This window comes from Oratosquilla oratoria, chromosome 6 (genome assembly GCF_046742065.1).
Source record: "Oratosquilla oratoria isolate Oo_2021 chromosome 6, ASM4674206v1, whole genome shotgun sequence".
Taxonomy (NCBI): domain Eukaryota; kingdom Metazoa; phylum Arthropoda; class Malacostraca; order Stomatopoda; family Squillidae; genus Oratosquilla; species Oratosquilla oratoria.
The window spans coordinates 67,624,243-67,639,100 of record NC_134782.1 but is presented as its reverse complement, the minus strand read 5'-3'; the positions used below and the strand labels follow the sequence as shown (position 1 = coordinate 67,639,100).

Genomic DNA, 14,858 nt, shown 5'->3' with positions numbered 1-14,858 from the left:
CTTCCTGTATAAGGTTGGTTGGTGGTCCAGCAGAAGTGTATTTTACCCGATTCTGTATTTTTCTTTTTTTACCAGTATGCAAATTTTTACAATCTTATCATGAAATTAGATTTTAGGTTGAATTATTTCTTGTGCTTTGGTCCCTTCATCATGTTTGTCATCATGCATGAGTGTCTGATCCAGTGCATGGCCTGGCCATGCAGTGAGGCAGGATTGGCCATGCTGCTGAGCCAGGCTTGACGGCATGAAGAGAGAGGTAATGCAAGAACAAACACTATATTCTTAAACTAAAGAAAGCAGTATTCTACAATAAAATCACATCATGATTTAACAAGCAGCAGCCTAATAGCTTATCATACAATTTCCAAGAAAATGGAACTTTTGTTTGTTTTCTTCTCTCTTCTTGCTGCCGTGGAGTTGCCAGAGGAGCACAGTATCGTGATTTGTTTTCAATGCCCTCAGATGGCAACAGCCCTGATGACCTACAGTGTGTGGTTGTGGTGCCCTTTGCTTGTAGTTGTGCACGGTGTGGTGATGAAGGAAAAGTAGAAGATATTGTGGTTATAATGTGGTGATTCCCTTCTCTTGCTTGGCTACCGTATACCACACCAATTGTGAAGTTTTGGTACTCGTCAGAATTCCCACCAACTATATACATTCCCCACAGCCCAGAAAAGAAAAAGACATGCCAATTATTCTGTAATTCTTTCGATAGTTACCACAAGTATTGATGCACGAAGTATTTTATTGTTTGGTCTTTACAGTCCGTACTGGGGCCAAACCCCGCCGGCAAAACAAAGCTCTGGCGCTCATTAGAAAGGGCATCGCTTTCGTTTGCCGAAGAGGATCTAAACAGAAATGAGAATCTTGTGTGGAGAGGAGTCGAGGGTATTGCAAGGTATTGTGGGGCCGGAGTCGGGTGCTCGCTGTACATTGCAAGACTCACATCCAACATTTTATTTGGTTTCATTTTTATTATTTTTTTATTTTAAACACTAATACTTATGTAGTGGATTTATCTTTTATTTTGTACAAGGCTTGAGAGGATATTTATTGCAGCAAGAGCAGAGGGCAGCAGCTGTGGCAGTGTTGGGTGTTATGCTGCTTGCCAAGCTGCTTGCCTTTTGTAGTGTAGCCATTGTGATTGGGACTAGAGGCAGTAATCCTTCCTCTCTTTCTCTCTCTTTCTCTCCTTTGCGCCGTCAGTCCGCGTGGGCATCACTCTACGCAGACCAGCACCCAAGGTCATAAGCGAAGCAGCCAGTCTAAGCTTTACACTCCCATCTCAGGCTGTGTCCTCCATCTCCCCTCTTCCTCCGGAGGATGAGGAAGATGAGGATGTGGATGGAGAGAGTGGGCTTGAACCTCCTACTTCAGAAACTGCCCTCCCAAGGGAAGATAAGCCCCTGGCTCCTCCTCCTCCCACTAGTGCTCCCTTTGGAGATGAGGTGGACGATGAGGAGGAAGAGGGATTTAGTGAGGATGGGGCTGAGGAGGAGTGAGAGGTGACTACCAAGAGAGTGGCGGGTATTTAAAGATCTAGATTAGTTCACATGTGTTCTCAGTGGTACTAGTCGGCTCCCCTGGTTTTATTTTTTAATTTTCATTTTAACTTTTTCCTCTTTTTTCCTTTTTTTTTTTTTTTTATATCTCATTTTTCTTCCACACTTTTGAAGGATGTTCTGGGTAGTATATGTTGCTGTTCATATGCATATTGTGGCCAAGGTCTCCGAGACACTTTTTTTCATGCTGTTCTGTCGCGGAAAAGTTCACTGAGAACAAATGTGATGCAATATTTAAGTCCCTTTTAAAACACATAGCTTGACAAGGTGAACTAGTTGGTCATATTCACCAGACACTGCAAGAATTTGGTTAAAATGATATTGCAGAATGCATTAATCTTCCCTGTAGATGGTGGAAGTGCCCCCAAAGAGTAGCCTTACTGTCCAAAGAAGATAGACTGCATGTGTATGTCATTACCAATTGGACTCGTCATGGTAGTGACCTAATAGCCTATACTTCCTTGCATTGAGACCGGCTTTTACAACAGTCATTTACACAGACACACAACTATCTATATATGTCTGTAAGACTTGGATTATTACTGGCAGGGAAAGATATTTTCTTCTTTTATTTTTTTTATTTTCTATTTCTTTTTCTTATGAAGTACTGTCTTGTTTTTCCTGTTCCTCTCATTGTTCATCTTTACAGACTGGATTTCTCATCTGGGTATCATCAACTTTATTCATCATATCAACAAGTTAAGGTCCCTTCTACTGGGTTTTTCTTGATGTAGGCATATTAGAAATAGAGATATGATTTATGAGAGCATTGTTCCCATGCCCCTACTTTAGTCATCCCAATACAATGTATGCATCCAAGACATGTAGAAGGTGGAGGAACTGATGGCAAGACCAGGAGCAGCAGCAGATTCCCCCAAGGTGGTTCAGGCTTGGCCATGGTGCCAGGGTTGCTTAGGAGCTTTTGATACTATGGTGCCACTGTTGCCCTGCAGACTGTCGTGTGTTGACCAAGCGGAGAGGTCCTGGGTTGACCTCCCGCCACCACCCTCCTCCCTCCAGATCTGAGGACAGCCTAGGGCAGGTGACCCGAGCCTGAGGGGCACAGCTCTTGGCAAGACTGACTGCCTGGTGTGCATGAGGTGCCCCACCCGACAATTACTAACCTGCTGGTGCTACTAATTAACCTGAACTTTGTCACTACTAACTAATATTTTTATTTTTAATTTTATTTTTTATTTTTTTTCTATTATTGTTATTATTTTTTTTTTATCATCTTTTTCAGCTGCAGGGATTTTTTTATTGGAAGGCATTTGTATTTTTTTTTTACTAATATCTACTACTTGATGGCTATTAATGAAGATGGTTATATCTTGTGTAGACTTAGAACTCACCCATGACTAATTCTCATGATGTGTTGTGCATATGTAATTTTGTAGTTTGGCTTTGACCTAACTAAATATAAAAGGTCTGTCTCATAGTCAGGTCACAGTTAAATGACACCTTGTGATCATATAGGTTTGGCACTGAAAATGGTAAAAGTGAAAAAGTATAAGAGTAATTGATTGTATGTGAGAATGTTTCTTGGATACCAGGTATGAGATTTGTTTATTTAGGAATTTAGTTTTTTCTATAATTGACAGATTATTTAGGTTTTATAGACAGGAAATTAAAGTTCTAGTGTGTGATGAGAAAACAAGTAATGAAATTTTCCTTGCATTATGTCTCCCTCTATATACACCTTTCATTTAAATTTGTGTGCTATCTATTCCTTTAGACTTCTTACACCTCTATCCTTCTTCATTTCTCCATGTTTGTTTCCTTCATTGTTAATTTTCCCTCTCATCTTCATCTAAGATGAGATGGGAGGAAAGCGTGGTAGATGGGAGTATGTCTTTTGACTTGGCTACCTCTCTTATAAGGGGGAAAATCCCTTGAAGTATATAGATAGATTGGTAGTTGTTTTTCCACAACTTTTCAATTTCCTTCTGTCTTCTTTCCAGCTTTACCTCTCATTTTCTCATAGCTTTCTGACAAGCTTGTCTTCATCCATCTGCTTCCCATGTCATCTTTCCCCACACTTTTCTCTAATGGTCTTTCTTTTGATATCGCACCCTCATAACACTGCATACATTCCATACCTTTGCCATATTCCGAATGATTATTGTATCTTTGTTCCTTACCTGGCTTCAGTCTCCATTCTCCATCTCTGAAATCCTTGTTCCTCCTACACCTTATTTGTAGTGATTTCCTTGATTCTTCTTTTTCTTTTCTTCTCTTCATTCTTTTCTTCTTCCACATGTTTTCATCCTATTATATGACTTGATGGCACTCTTGTGCCTCTCATACCTCCCAGACAACCCTATATCACTTTCTTGAGTGTGCCATGGGTCAATCCAATGGCCATTGCATGGGTCTCCTGTAAAAGATTGATTGACCTGTTTCCTCCTTGTTTTTCAATTCCTTGACATTTGTTAGCTTAATCTTCATTTTTTCCTGTTTTCCGTCTGCTTCCCTGTTTATCCTCGTTTATTCTTCTCCACCCATTTTTTGCCCTTTTCTCTCTCTCCCTTGAGTAAGTTCACATCCAGCTTCTGTCTTTTCAATCTTGCAGTTGACCCCCAACATCTCAGTATCCTTGTCCCACATTTTTTTTTTTTTCTTTCTCTTTCCCCCCTTTCATCTCCTTTTTCTCTTGTACTTGGAGTATGTGTTGAATCCACCTTGTAACCGTGTATTACTTCCTATCTATATCTATATATCACGGTCTTTTTTTCCCTCTTATGAGAGAAATAGCCAAGTCAAAAGGCATGCATCTATTCCCACCCATTTCACTCGCATCCACCACCCTTGCCTCCCTCTCTGTTTGGTGGCAGTAGGTGACATGAATACAAAAATAAGAAATATGAAATATATGGAAGACTTGATATAGGAAGCAATACATTGTGAATGTATAACTTCCTATATCAAATATTTCAATCATTTCATATTTCTTATTTTTGGATTTATGCCACCTTTTGTCATCAAATATTTTTCTCTCTCTGTCCACCACCTTTCTCTTAAGGGGATTTTCGTAGCAGTAGGAGGTAACCTAATCAGTTCCTTGCAAAGACAAGATTATAATCCTTTACTGTGTCATAGAAGAAATGGCAAATTATTTTGCATCTCCCAAACCTGGATATTCCCCATCTGAGAAATTATAGGAACTTTACAATAACAAGTCCTGTACTTGTGCCTCCTTCAGGGGAAACTATTCATAAAAAGTTAGCAGTAGCTTTGTAGGAGTGAAGGCCACTACATCATCTTGCTCTGTAGAACAGTATGTCGTGCATGTGGTTGTATATATGTATGTACATGTATTTGTAGCTGAATATATCTATCTTGTAAATGCTAGAAATAGGTGGGAGTGGGTGCGTGACCTTGACTCAGCTACCTCCCTTATAAGGGTGAAGAGGCCCTTGATATAAAGATAGTTAGATGTATGTAAGTGTACATATTCATCTTTTTACCTGTGATAATGTGTGAACACAGTTACAGGCTGATTGTACAAATATCAGTCTGCACTTTTTACCTGTGATAATGTGTGAACACAGTTTTATTCATAAACAAAACACACGAGTATATGTTGGATTTGTGTGAATGTTACAGGCTGATTGCACAAGTATCAAAGTCTGCACTGATTATGAGACACGATCTTTACTCATACTCTTCTTACCCATGCTCTGCGTAAATACAATCCAAATACTGTATAAATATTTAATGCTTTTTCAGCATAATGCTCTGGCATAAACAGCTGAATAACGGAATGCTTCTTCAGTAACTGATTAACTTGAAATACTAAAATTGCCGGGCTCAATTATGGGCTCGGTTAATGAATGTTCAATAGATAAATGAAACAGTCATGAGTGTTGGAAGAAGAGTATGGCTATAAAACCACAGAAGAAGAGACCAGCTTATGACACTCCTCTCTGGTTTGTCTGTTTCAGTCCGTCTTAAGCGACTTGGTGCAGTGAAAGAGCCATAAACCGGTCCATAGGTAGTTATTCTCTCTCGTCTGCCTGGTATTTACTTACTTAAATGGATCTTAATGGCCTTTTTCTTCTCTTTCTTACTTGCATAATTTTAATGTTGCTTTAGTGCTTCATACTGTAGCTTACTTCAGCTAATTTTGTTGAGCACTATTTTATAATATGGCCTTATGTAACTGACTCATTTTTTTATTAAAATATTTATTTTTATAATGCATGTTGATGTAGCACATCACAAGGACAGTTTACACCACAAACCTGGAAGTTGAGGTTACCTTTCTTGTTAAAATGTGTACATATCTGTGTAAAAAAAATGCTTTTCAGTCATGATGTAAATATAGATACCAAAAACCTTTTTCCCCTTACAAAGGGGGTAACTAAGTTGATGGTTGAAGAAAATAAGTAATTGTATGAAAAAAGCAAGCCAGTCTTGTCATTTTTTTTTTTTTTTTTTTTTTTTTTTTTTTTTCTATTTTTCCCCTAAACACTGAAGAATGGTTATACTCCTTTGGAAAATGTCTACATTGGGTTCTAAAAGATTTTTTACATAAATTACAGGCAAGACCTTGAATGTTGATAATCGAAGTAAATTAAGGAGAAGTTGTTCCCCTCAGTGCACACTGAACATTTTCTATATGATCGAGATGTATTTAGAAGAATATTCACAAAATGATGTGCTGAATACATGAAGAAAAAATAAGAAAGAAGTGATGATACTCAATAAAAAGAAAACAAGTACTGAAAGAAGAGCTAGTCTGGAAATCATAACCATAATAATATATACATACATAAATAAATACCAAAAGGCCTTTTTGCTTTAAAGAAGGGGGAAAGGTATTTTATTATGTATGTATGTGTGTATGTGATACCACACCCCACCACATTGCTAAGGTCACATGCAGTTCTGCCTCTACAGAAAAATGTGATAGCCAGATCAGTTTTACCCCCACTGCTTCCACATATGGTAACCCTGTATACTTTGAAGAAATCAGTGAATCAGTTAGTTCTATTGACCCAGCTCTCTCTCACAGGCACAGCTCCCAGGTAACTAGCATCAGCCACCAGATCAGTGAATGCATGCTGGAAATTGAAAACCCCAAAACAAAGACCTAATTAAGTAAAGGCTACAGTGAACTGAAATTAAGGCGAACATTGAAGTGATGGAAAGTGAAAAGGAACCAAGCTTATTTGGACAGCTAAAAAGTAAATTGAAAGTACAAGAAGAAATGCATGGAGTGATTATGATATTTGCACATGAAAGAAGAATTGGTGACTTGGAAAATTAGAATGAGCTGATTGTAACTAATGAAAAGTATGTGTACAGTAGAGACTACAAGAAATACATTGATAGAATTTAACAACAAAGGGCATGTGCCATTTGGCAATAATAACTGCTGTCTCGTGTTTTTATAACTGGAAACAACTTTGCATTAGCCAGTAATAGTCCTTGTGCCCTTGTTTTGGGTTGTTGTCCATAACACCTACTAGTAGGAGAGGGAGAGTGGGGGTTAGTTACCCATTTTCTTTATTTATTAAATTCCACACTACAAAGTCCTCTGTAAGGGGCACCATCCTAGCCTCTTGATAGGGTGTAGTTTATAATGTTAAACCACGTGTGAAAAAAAAAAGGAGGGGGAGGATTATTTTTTCCCATTTAATATACATTAATTTTTAAGAAAATCGTAATCCTACTCGGAGACTGATTGTTAGTCTTATAGATTCAAGTGAGAGTAGACTTTGTTTTTTAGCTACCTCCCTTGTAAGGGGGAAAAGCCTTTGGTATATGTATGTTAATAGATTCTAAAGATGTTCAGTAATGAAATATATATTATTCTATCAGTACTACAACTTGCAGGTGCCCATTGTTGGTCTTGGCAAGATGGTATATTGAGATGGGTACTAAGCAAATAAACATGAGAGAATGGAGAGAGATGGGGTCATTGATTAAGTGAAGCAGCCTTGCTGTGGATGTACTGTGTCTTGCTGCATTATGTCTGACTCAGAGGAATGGGCAGGAGACAGGGATGACCCTTCATCCACAAGGAGCTAAGATGAGATGGAGGGAAGATGATGAGTGGGTACGATCCTTTGAGTTGGGGAAAAAGCCCTTGGTATATAGATAGATGGATAGACTAAGCAAATATACAAATGAAATGTACATATCTCAGACACTGATCTATTTAGGAGCACATTAAAAAGGAAGGATACTCTTCAGATGTGAAAATGTGGATATAGTATCCCTGTACAAGAACTTAAATATGTAGACATCTCTGACTAGAATCTGGTTCCACTCACAAGTGGAGTTAGAAATGTGTTCTGGAGAATAATCAGATTGAAATAGACTAAGCTTCTAGGAAAGGTTATATTGGCCATACAGATTTGTAGCCTTTTTTGGGGGGAGATTGGATGGATCAAATCTTAAGAAATTTCTGTGACAGGGTTTACTTTGCAAGAGAAATGGATTGGCATACCACGTCAACTTGAGCGACTGTTAGATTCAGTTGCAGATATGAGATTTTTATATCATTTTCTTGCACAGAAAAGAGAACTTCCAGACAGTTCTGAGGCCTCAGTTGATAAGGTATTTTATGGTAGGTAGGGGGTGGTTATTAGAATACAATATTTGCATTTCATTACAGATAACTCGCCAGTGCTTTTACCCTTGAGGACAATATTGTGTTACAGATATTTGAGTAGGAACTATGGTAGTGGATGGGTTAGATGAGGAAATCACTTGTATTATGCATGATAATGTATGTATGTTTACATTGATTTAATCAATCCATCCATTGTTATAAATTCCTCTTGAGGAAAAACTCCATAAGCAGTTGTTTTCCCCATCCCCATGTATATAAAATGTTATAACCATGTATGTATGTAATAAAAGTTCATTGAAGGTTGCTGCCACAATATGAATTAAGCTTGAGATTTGTAAATTTAAATATGGAAACCCATTCCAGGTTTGTGGTGGAAAACAAGGTACATGTTGCTACTTTCATGCTTTTGATTTAGTTTTGGGTATCTGGTGATGAATATCAAAGGCATACCTTGGTAATGGTTCTTGGGTATTGATGCTTTTCATACTGGCTTTATGTCATTTGGCTGCTGTGTCCACAGATTTCAGTTATTTTTTTTATTGCTGAGGCTTATAAGTATCCGTTGGTGCCCTGCTTCATACCTACATGCTGTAGGGGTGAAATGCATTTTGTTGGTGTGGTTGGATGAGGAGCTTTGGTCTGGATAGGATAGCCAGGTCCTACAGGTGTTCAGGAAGTGACCTGGTCAGTTTTACCACCCTGCTTGCCCTTAACCTCTTTGACCCAGTGGCATACTTAACCCATGTCATTCTAGTTAATAATAGATTATTTTATTCTGTCAAGTGTGACGAATTGGGATGTAATGGGATTTTGGCCTAGGAAGACTGGGCCAGAGTCTGGACCCCAAGGATGCCACCATGTTAAAGAGGTTAGCTCCTTCACGAGACCTGCAGATCTGGTTTGGGAACCCATCAGGCACAGCTTTTGTTGAGGCCCTGCCTACCCTCATGGCTTCTGTGTGATCTTGCTTACCCTGTTTGCCACTGTGAGGGCTCGTACCCTGTAAAGGCCCCCACCCATTTGCACAGCATGTTTTCAGGTCCCCACTCAATTCTGCAGTTCCTACTCTTTTAGCATCAGATTATTTTTGGTGTTCCTTAACTGTCCAGCACCAATTTGTTGACGACTTTTGTCCAAGACTTGCCGGACTATTCAATTTAAGGGCCCTTTCCCTCTGTTGGGGTAGGGGAGGACAATGACATATCCTTATTCTAGTCCTCTGGCCTCCCATTTCCCTCTCCTGAATTTGGTTCACATAAATGACTCCAATGACTGCCCCTTTTCAATATCAAGATGTCCTTACCAGTCTCTTCTTTTTAAGGTCTTCCTGTCTCTTTTATCACATTCCTTGTCTTTCTTTTGTCACTGTCTCCACACTTCCAGATCATCTTGTGTGTCTATCCCATACCCCATATTCTTTGTGATTCATCTGTGTTGCACCAGTTTATCCTTACAATCTTGTTTATTTATTCTCTCTTGTGTTTGTACTCATAGCTCATTGTTTTCCTTTTCTTTACAATCCTCTTTTCTTTCTCTTGCTTCTATGTACAAAGGTCTTAATATTCTTGAAAAGTGTTGGTTGAGTCACAGCAGACACCCACCTCAGAAGACCTACTTACACCACTTCTTCCAACCGGACATCTTAGGGACAAAGGGTCACCTACCACAGCCACACTGCCTGGGTCAAACACAGTCCAATGAACCACACTTAACTCAGTTCAGAGCTTAACAGCTGAAGGTGTTTTGCCCCCATCACTTCATAGTACAATGACTCTACATCCACTCGTCTATGGAGCAGACGTGGGGAACATCCCTTTGGGCGTCACCCTGCATTAACCTTGAGAGGTCATGGAAACAAATTGAAGACTACATACCAGAAGGATATCAAGAAGCCATTTTTCACATGGATGTGTTAACTCATTGAGTAGCCAAATAGATGTACATACACACATACCATAAGGTCTTTTCTCCCTTTATAAGGGGATTAGTTGAGTCAGTTTACACTCGTCCCATGCCCATCTAACACACAATCATCACCCACCCACCTTGCTAACTTACAATAATTTAAAGAGTAAATTAGGAGAATATTTGTTTAGGCTGCATCACTTCTTCATCTATTTATAACCATTCTCCATTCATTCCTATCTTGCTCAACAGATATTCCTCTTGCATATATGCCTGTCTCCATACATCCACCTTATCTTGGTCTTTCATGTTCACTCCATACACTTCTGCTTTCCTCATTCATTCCCTGGATTTGCCTAATAGAAGACATAATGCAACTAAGACCATATGTACATACCAAAGAACCCTTTTCTTATGTGGGAGACAAAGTATGCACCCACCTCTCTAAAAACATGAACCAGTTTAAATTTGGGTATGATAGAGAGTGTGTTCCTGTGTATTACTATATACTTCAAGGGTTTTTTCCCCCATTTATATTGGAGGTAGCCAAGTCAAAAGGCAAGTACTCACCCACCCATCCCACAACCTTCCACCACCCTTTTGTCCCTCTCATCTTGGCTCCTCATGGATGATGGGTCATCCCTGTATCAGTGCAGCAAGACACTGTGTATTACAGTCAGATAAATACATCTGCTGTGCCCTTTACCACTTACCATTTACTTCACTTCCTTCCTCTACATTCTTGAACACTTACTCGTATCTTCTTTGCAGACATTGATTCTATACATGCCCCTTTAGGCCAATGCTGCATTTACCTTATTTCACTATTCTCTGTCATTTCTTTTGCTTTATCCATTTGCCTCATCTCGCATAACATTTTTTGTTTTTTGTTTTTTTCATTATTTTATTTATTTTTTTCCACTACATACCACACATTCCTGACACCTCTGGTATTGTACTCATACGAGTAGCTACGTGGGAGGTGATCCAAGTGCCATGGGCTGCCAGACCCTGATTTTGTGCTCAACCAGCAGACCTGGGCCTTTGGCACCACCTGGCAGGAGTTGGATTTGTCTCCCTTTAAGGGAGACAAATCCAACCCCCAGGAAGCCCAGGTTGGTTGTTTGAGCACAAAGTTAGGGTCTGGTGGCCCGTGGCACTTGGATCACTCTCCCACAGAGCTACTTGTATACCTTCCCTATAAAAAATGGGCTCTTTTTCACTTCTCTACCTCCCTTCATGTGTCTTTTTCTCGACCTTTTGTCCACTTGTAAATTTCCTTCCCTTGTAACCTTTTGTAAAACTTGTTCCTTATCTTGTTTATAATTCTGAGTTTTTTTTTTCTGCCTTTTGTCGGCTAAATTTTGATCAAGTATTGGAATGACTAAGGGTTAGTTTATTTCACCTTTGGGGATTTTTTCACCCGTCTGTTCTCTAATAAGCTCTGCTTTCATATACAAGTGTATCGCTCTCAGCAACTGTAAGTAGAAAGGGGTATATGTCCACATGTTCATTATTACATCCATACCGTTTCTTGAACTGCTCTTTTGTCGTTCCTGTTATGTCTCGTATATATATATTTTTTCTTAATTATTTGTAACTTGTTTGCACATCCCCTTTTTATTTGTTTATTTTTTATTTTTGGTGTCCTAGTACTTGTTTCATGTTTGGCTCTTGACATGACATGCGTGGCTTCACTATGGCATGTTGTGCTGTGCAGTGTGTCAGTTTGCTATCACCTTTCTAGTTACAGCAGCCTTAAACATATTTCATGCTAAGATGTAATAAATGCAAAAGTTTTCTCAAAGTCATGTATCCTGTGCACATAATGTTAGTGCAAGTGGATAGAAATATGTTCAGAATTATGTTTAATCAGGTATAACATAAGTGACATCTGGATTGCCAATTGGACACACGCATGCACTTGTATTGTCCATGGAATAGGGGGAATATCAGGCACTTGTTTGATCCTTCTCATTCGTCTTGAATGTTGTATCGTAGAAGTTTGCATTTTGTCTGTGGACTTTGTGTTTTTTGTACATTTTTAGTACCAATTTTTACACATTTTTGTACAATTTAAGTAATTTATTTTTTGTTTGTTTATTTTCTTCTCTTTCAAGAAATGGGACCATGTATTGTTTAATTTGTTTTATACTTGGCTTTGAAACTTTTAGAAATGTCTTTACCATAATTGTGAGGTCAGGTCCTACCACAGCTGCAGACGTACATGTAGTCAACAGTGCCCAGCTTAGGTCAGGGACCTAGGCTTAAATGGTTTGCCTAATTAGTCCTGAAGTTGCCAAAAAAATAAAATAAAAATAAATAAAAATAGTGTAAGGCAGCTACAGATTTACATACATCACCATGATATTAGCCCAGTGGTAGAATTTTATTTCTTTTTTAATGCTTATTTTATGGTTAATGATTGTTGGTCTTAAAAACATCTTTAACAAACTCTTCATCATGTATAATTTATCTGCATTTCATGATATTTTTCCCTAACCAACAAGATAACCTTTTTAATTTACCACATCTACTAAATGATTGTTGTAATAATATATTTCACAATATTTTCACTATTTTTGGGGAACAAATGACAGACATTTGAAGCTTACCTGAGAAGCAAACTCAAGCAGTTCAATACTTTTTCAGAATACATACAATGTTCTTGGTCATTACATCAATTCAATACAAAACTCAGGCAGACATGCTAAGATTACCCCCTCCCTCAAACAACACAGATTTTGGGGTACCTATTTCCTCAACTGGTTATAAACTTTTATGATAAAGTGGTTAATATATAAATCATTCATATTTGATATTTGTGCCCAATGAATATATACCGGTATATATATATATATGTCAAAAAATGGGAGATACAGTGATGGTGGACTGGCTGGTGAGGTTTTATGTTTGTTTAAAAGAGGGTAGAGTGCTGGAGGACTGGAGTAGTGTAGTAGTTTCAGAGGGATCAGTTTGTTGAGTGTAGTTGGAAAGGCTTATGAAAGGGTTTTGATTAAGAGGAATAGGAGAGGAACAGAGGGAGTAATTGGTGAGGAACCGTGTAGGTTTAGGATAGGTAGGGGTTGCATGGATCAGATTTTTATATTAAGGCAGATATGTAAGAAAGTTTTAGGAAAAAGTAAGGATGTTTCTCGGGCCTTTATGGATTTGGAAAAGGCTTATGACGGTAAACAGGAAGGCATTATGGGAGGTATTGCAGATATATGGGATAGGAAAGATGTTAAGAGCAGTCAAGGGTTTTTGTGAGTAGTAGAGCCTGTTATAATAAATGTAGAGAATGATTTGAGGTAAAGGTTCACCAGTTATGTGTTGTGTCACTTTGGCTGTTCAATTCATACACGGATGGGGTTGTGTGAGAGGTAAATGTAAGGGTAGTGGGTCTTGGATTGGAGATGGTTAAAGAAAATGGAGAATGGAAGATAAGCTAGTTATTATTTGCTAACACACTGCTTTGTAGCAGGATCAGAGGAGTTTGGGAAGGTGTGCAAAAGAAAGAAGTTGAAGATAGATGTGGGTAAAACTAAGGTGATAAGATGTATAAGGGGAGAAGATGGCAGCAAATTGGAAGTGAGTATTAAGGAAAAGAGACTGGTTGGAAGTGGATAGCTTTAGATACTTGGAGGCGAATGTGGTGGGAAAGGTAGGAATGGAGGTGGAGGTAGAATGTAGATTGAGAGAAGTAAGTAAATGCTTTGGGGATTAAAAAGTGTAATGAGAAATAGACATTTGGGAATGGAGCCTAAGAGGAGTTTGTATGAAGGATTGTGCTGACAGCACTGTATGGGGTAGAAACATGGAACATAAGCAAGGAAGAATTTAAATGTGTTTGAGATTAAATGCCTAAGAAGTATGGTAGGGGTTACTAGGCTAGATAGAGTGAGAAATGAGAAGGTGAGGAGGAGAATGGGGCTGGAAAGGTAGTTGGGAGATAGGGTTGGTGAAAGAGTATTGGGATGGTTTGGACATGGAAAGAATGAGTGAAGAAAGATTAGTAAAAGATGTGCAGAGGGCAAAGGTGGAGGGAGTGAATATGAGGGGGCAACCATGGATGAGATGGATGGATGGGGGTAAATGGGGCATTGGGAAAGAGGGGAATGTCTGTTAAGGAAGGGAGAAGACAGAAGGTAGGGCTGAGTGGAGAATGGTTGTGTATGGATGATGTTGTGATATATAGAAGGAAGTTGGGGGTGAGGGAGTACAGGGGTCCCTCAAATAACGTGGATTTGAATAACACGGATTCAGTCATACGCGGATTTTATTTCAAAACCATCTCAAATGTAGAGAACCGTTTTAAAATTCGCACCGAGTCGGGCACGCATACGCACACATGCGGCAACATCGCAAACAATTTTACCGCCCTAACCTGATGAAGTGTAATGTTTCTTTCATTTGGAACACAACTAATAAGTCTGATAATGACTGCGCTTGTCGTGTCTTAATTTCTTTTATGAGGTTCTTGTTACTGGCGGTGGTGGTTTGGGAGATCAAAAACAGACATATACACGCTTACACACGTGTAGACACGCACACGTAGACACGTGTTAGACAACCAGTGTATGTTGTGAATGCGCGTGCATGTACACACAAATACGAACACAGACACACGCACATACATGCTTACTTGTACATGTTAACACAGACACATACACGCACGCACGCACACACACACACGCCACACACACATACATATGCCACATACACACACATATACATACGCCACACACACAATGTGTATACGCCACGTACACACACATATATACGCCACATACACATGTATATACGTA

The 14,858-nt window shown here is 39.0% G+C and overlaps 1 protein-coding gene across 18 annotated transcripts in view; it reads left to right on the top strand.

Annotated features, from left to right (window-relative positions):
• tmod (tropomodulin) overlaps window positions 1-14,858 on the top strand; it is a 134,583-nt gene that overhangs the window by 114,334 nt on the left and 5,391 nt on the right. For 3 of the 18 annotated variants that reach the window (XM_076187152.1, XM_076187156.1, XM_076187157.1), the window contains one exon: window positions 1,207-1,505. The exons of 1 other annotated variant lie outside the window; for it this stretch is intronic. In XM_076187152.1, the coding sequence (XP_076043267.1) occupies window positions 1,207-1,502 (296 nt within the window). In that variant the 3' untranslated portion in view covers window positions 1,503-1,505. Of the gene's footprint in view, window positions 1-764; window positions 899-1,206; window positions 1,528-2,211; window positions 2,442-2,515; window positions 2,663-5,506; window positions 5,557-14,858 lie in introns of all 18 variants that reach the window. 14 more of the 18 variants (XR_012966500.1, XR_012966501.1, XR_012966506.1 and 11 more) reach the window with 14 other exon arrangements.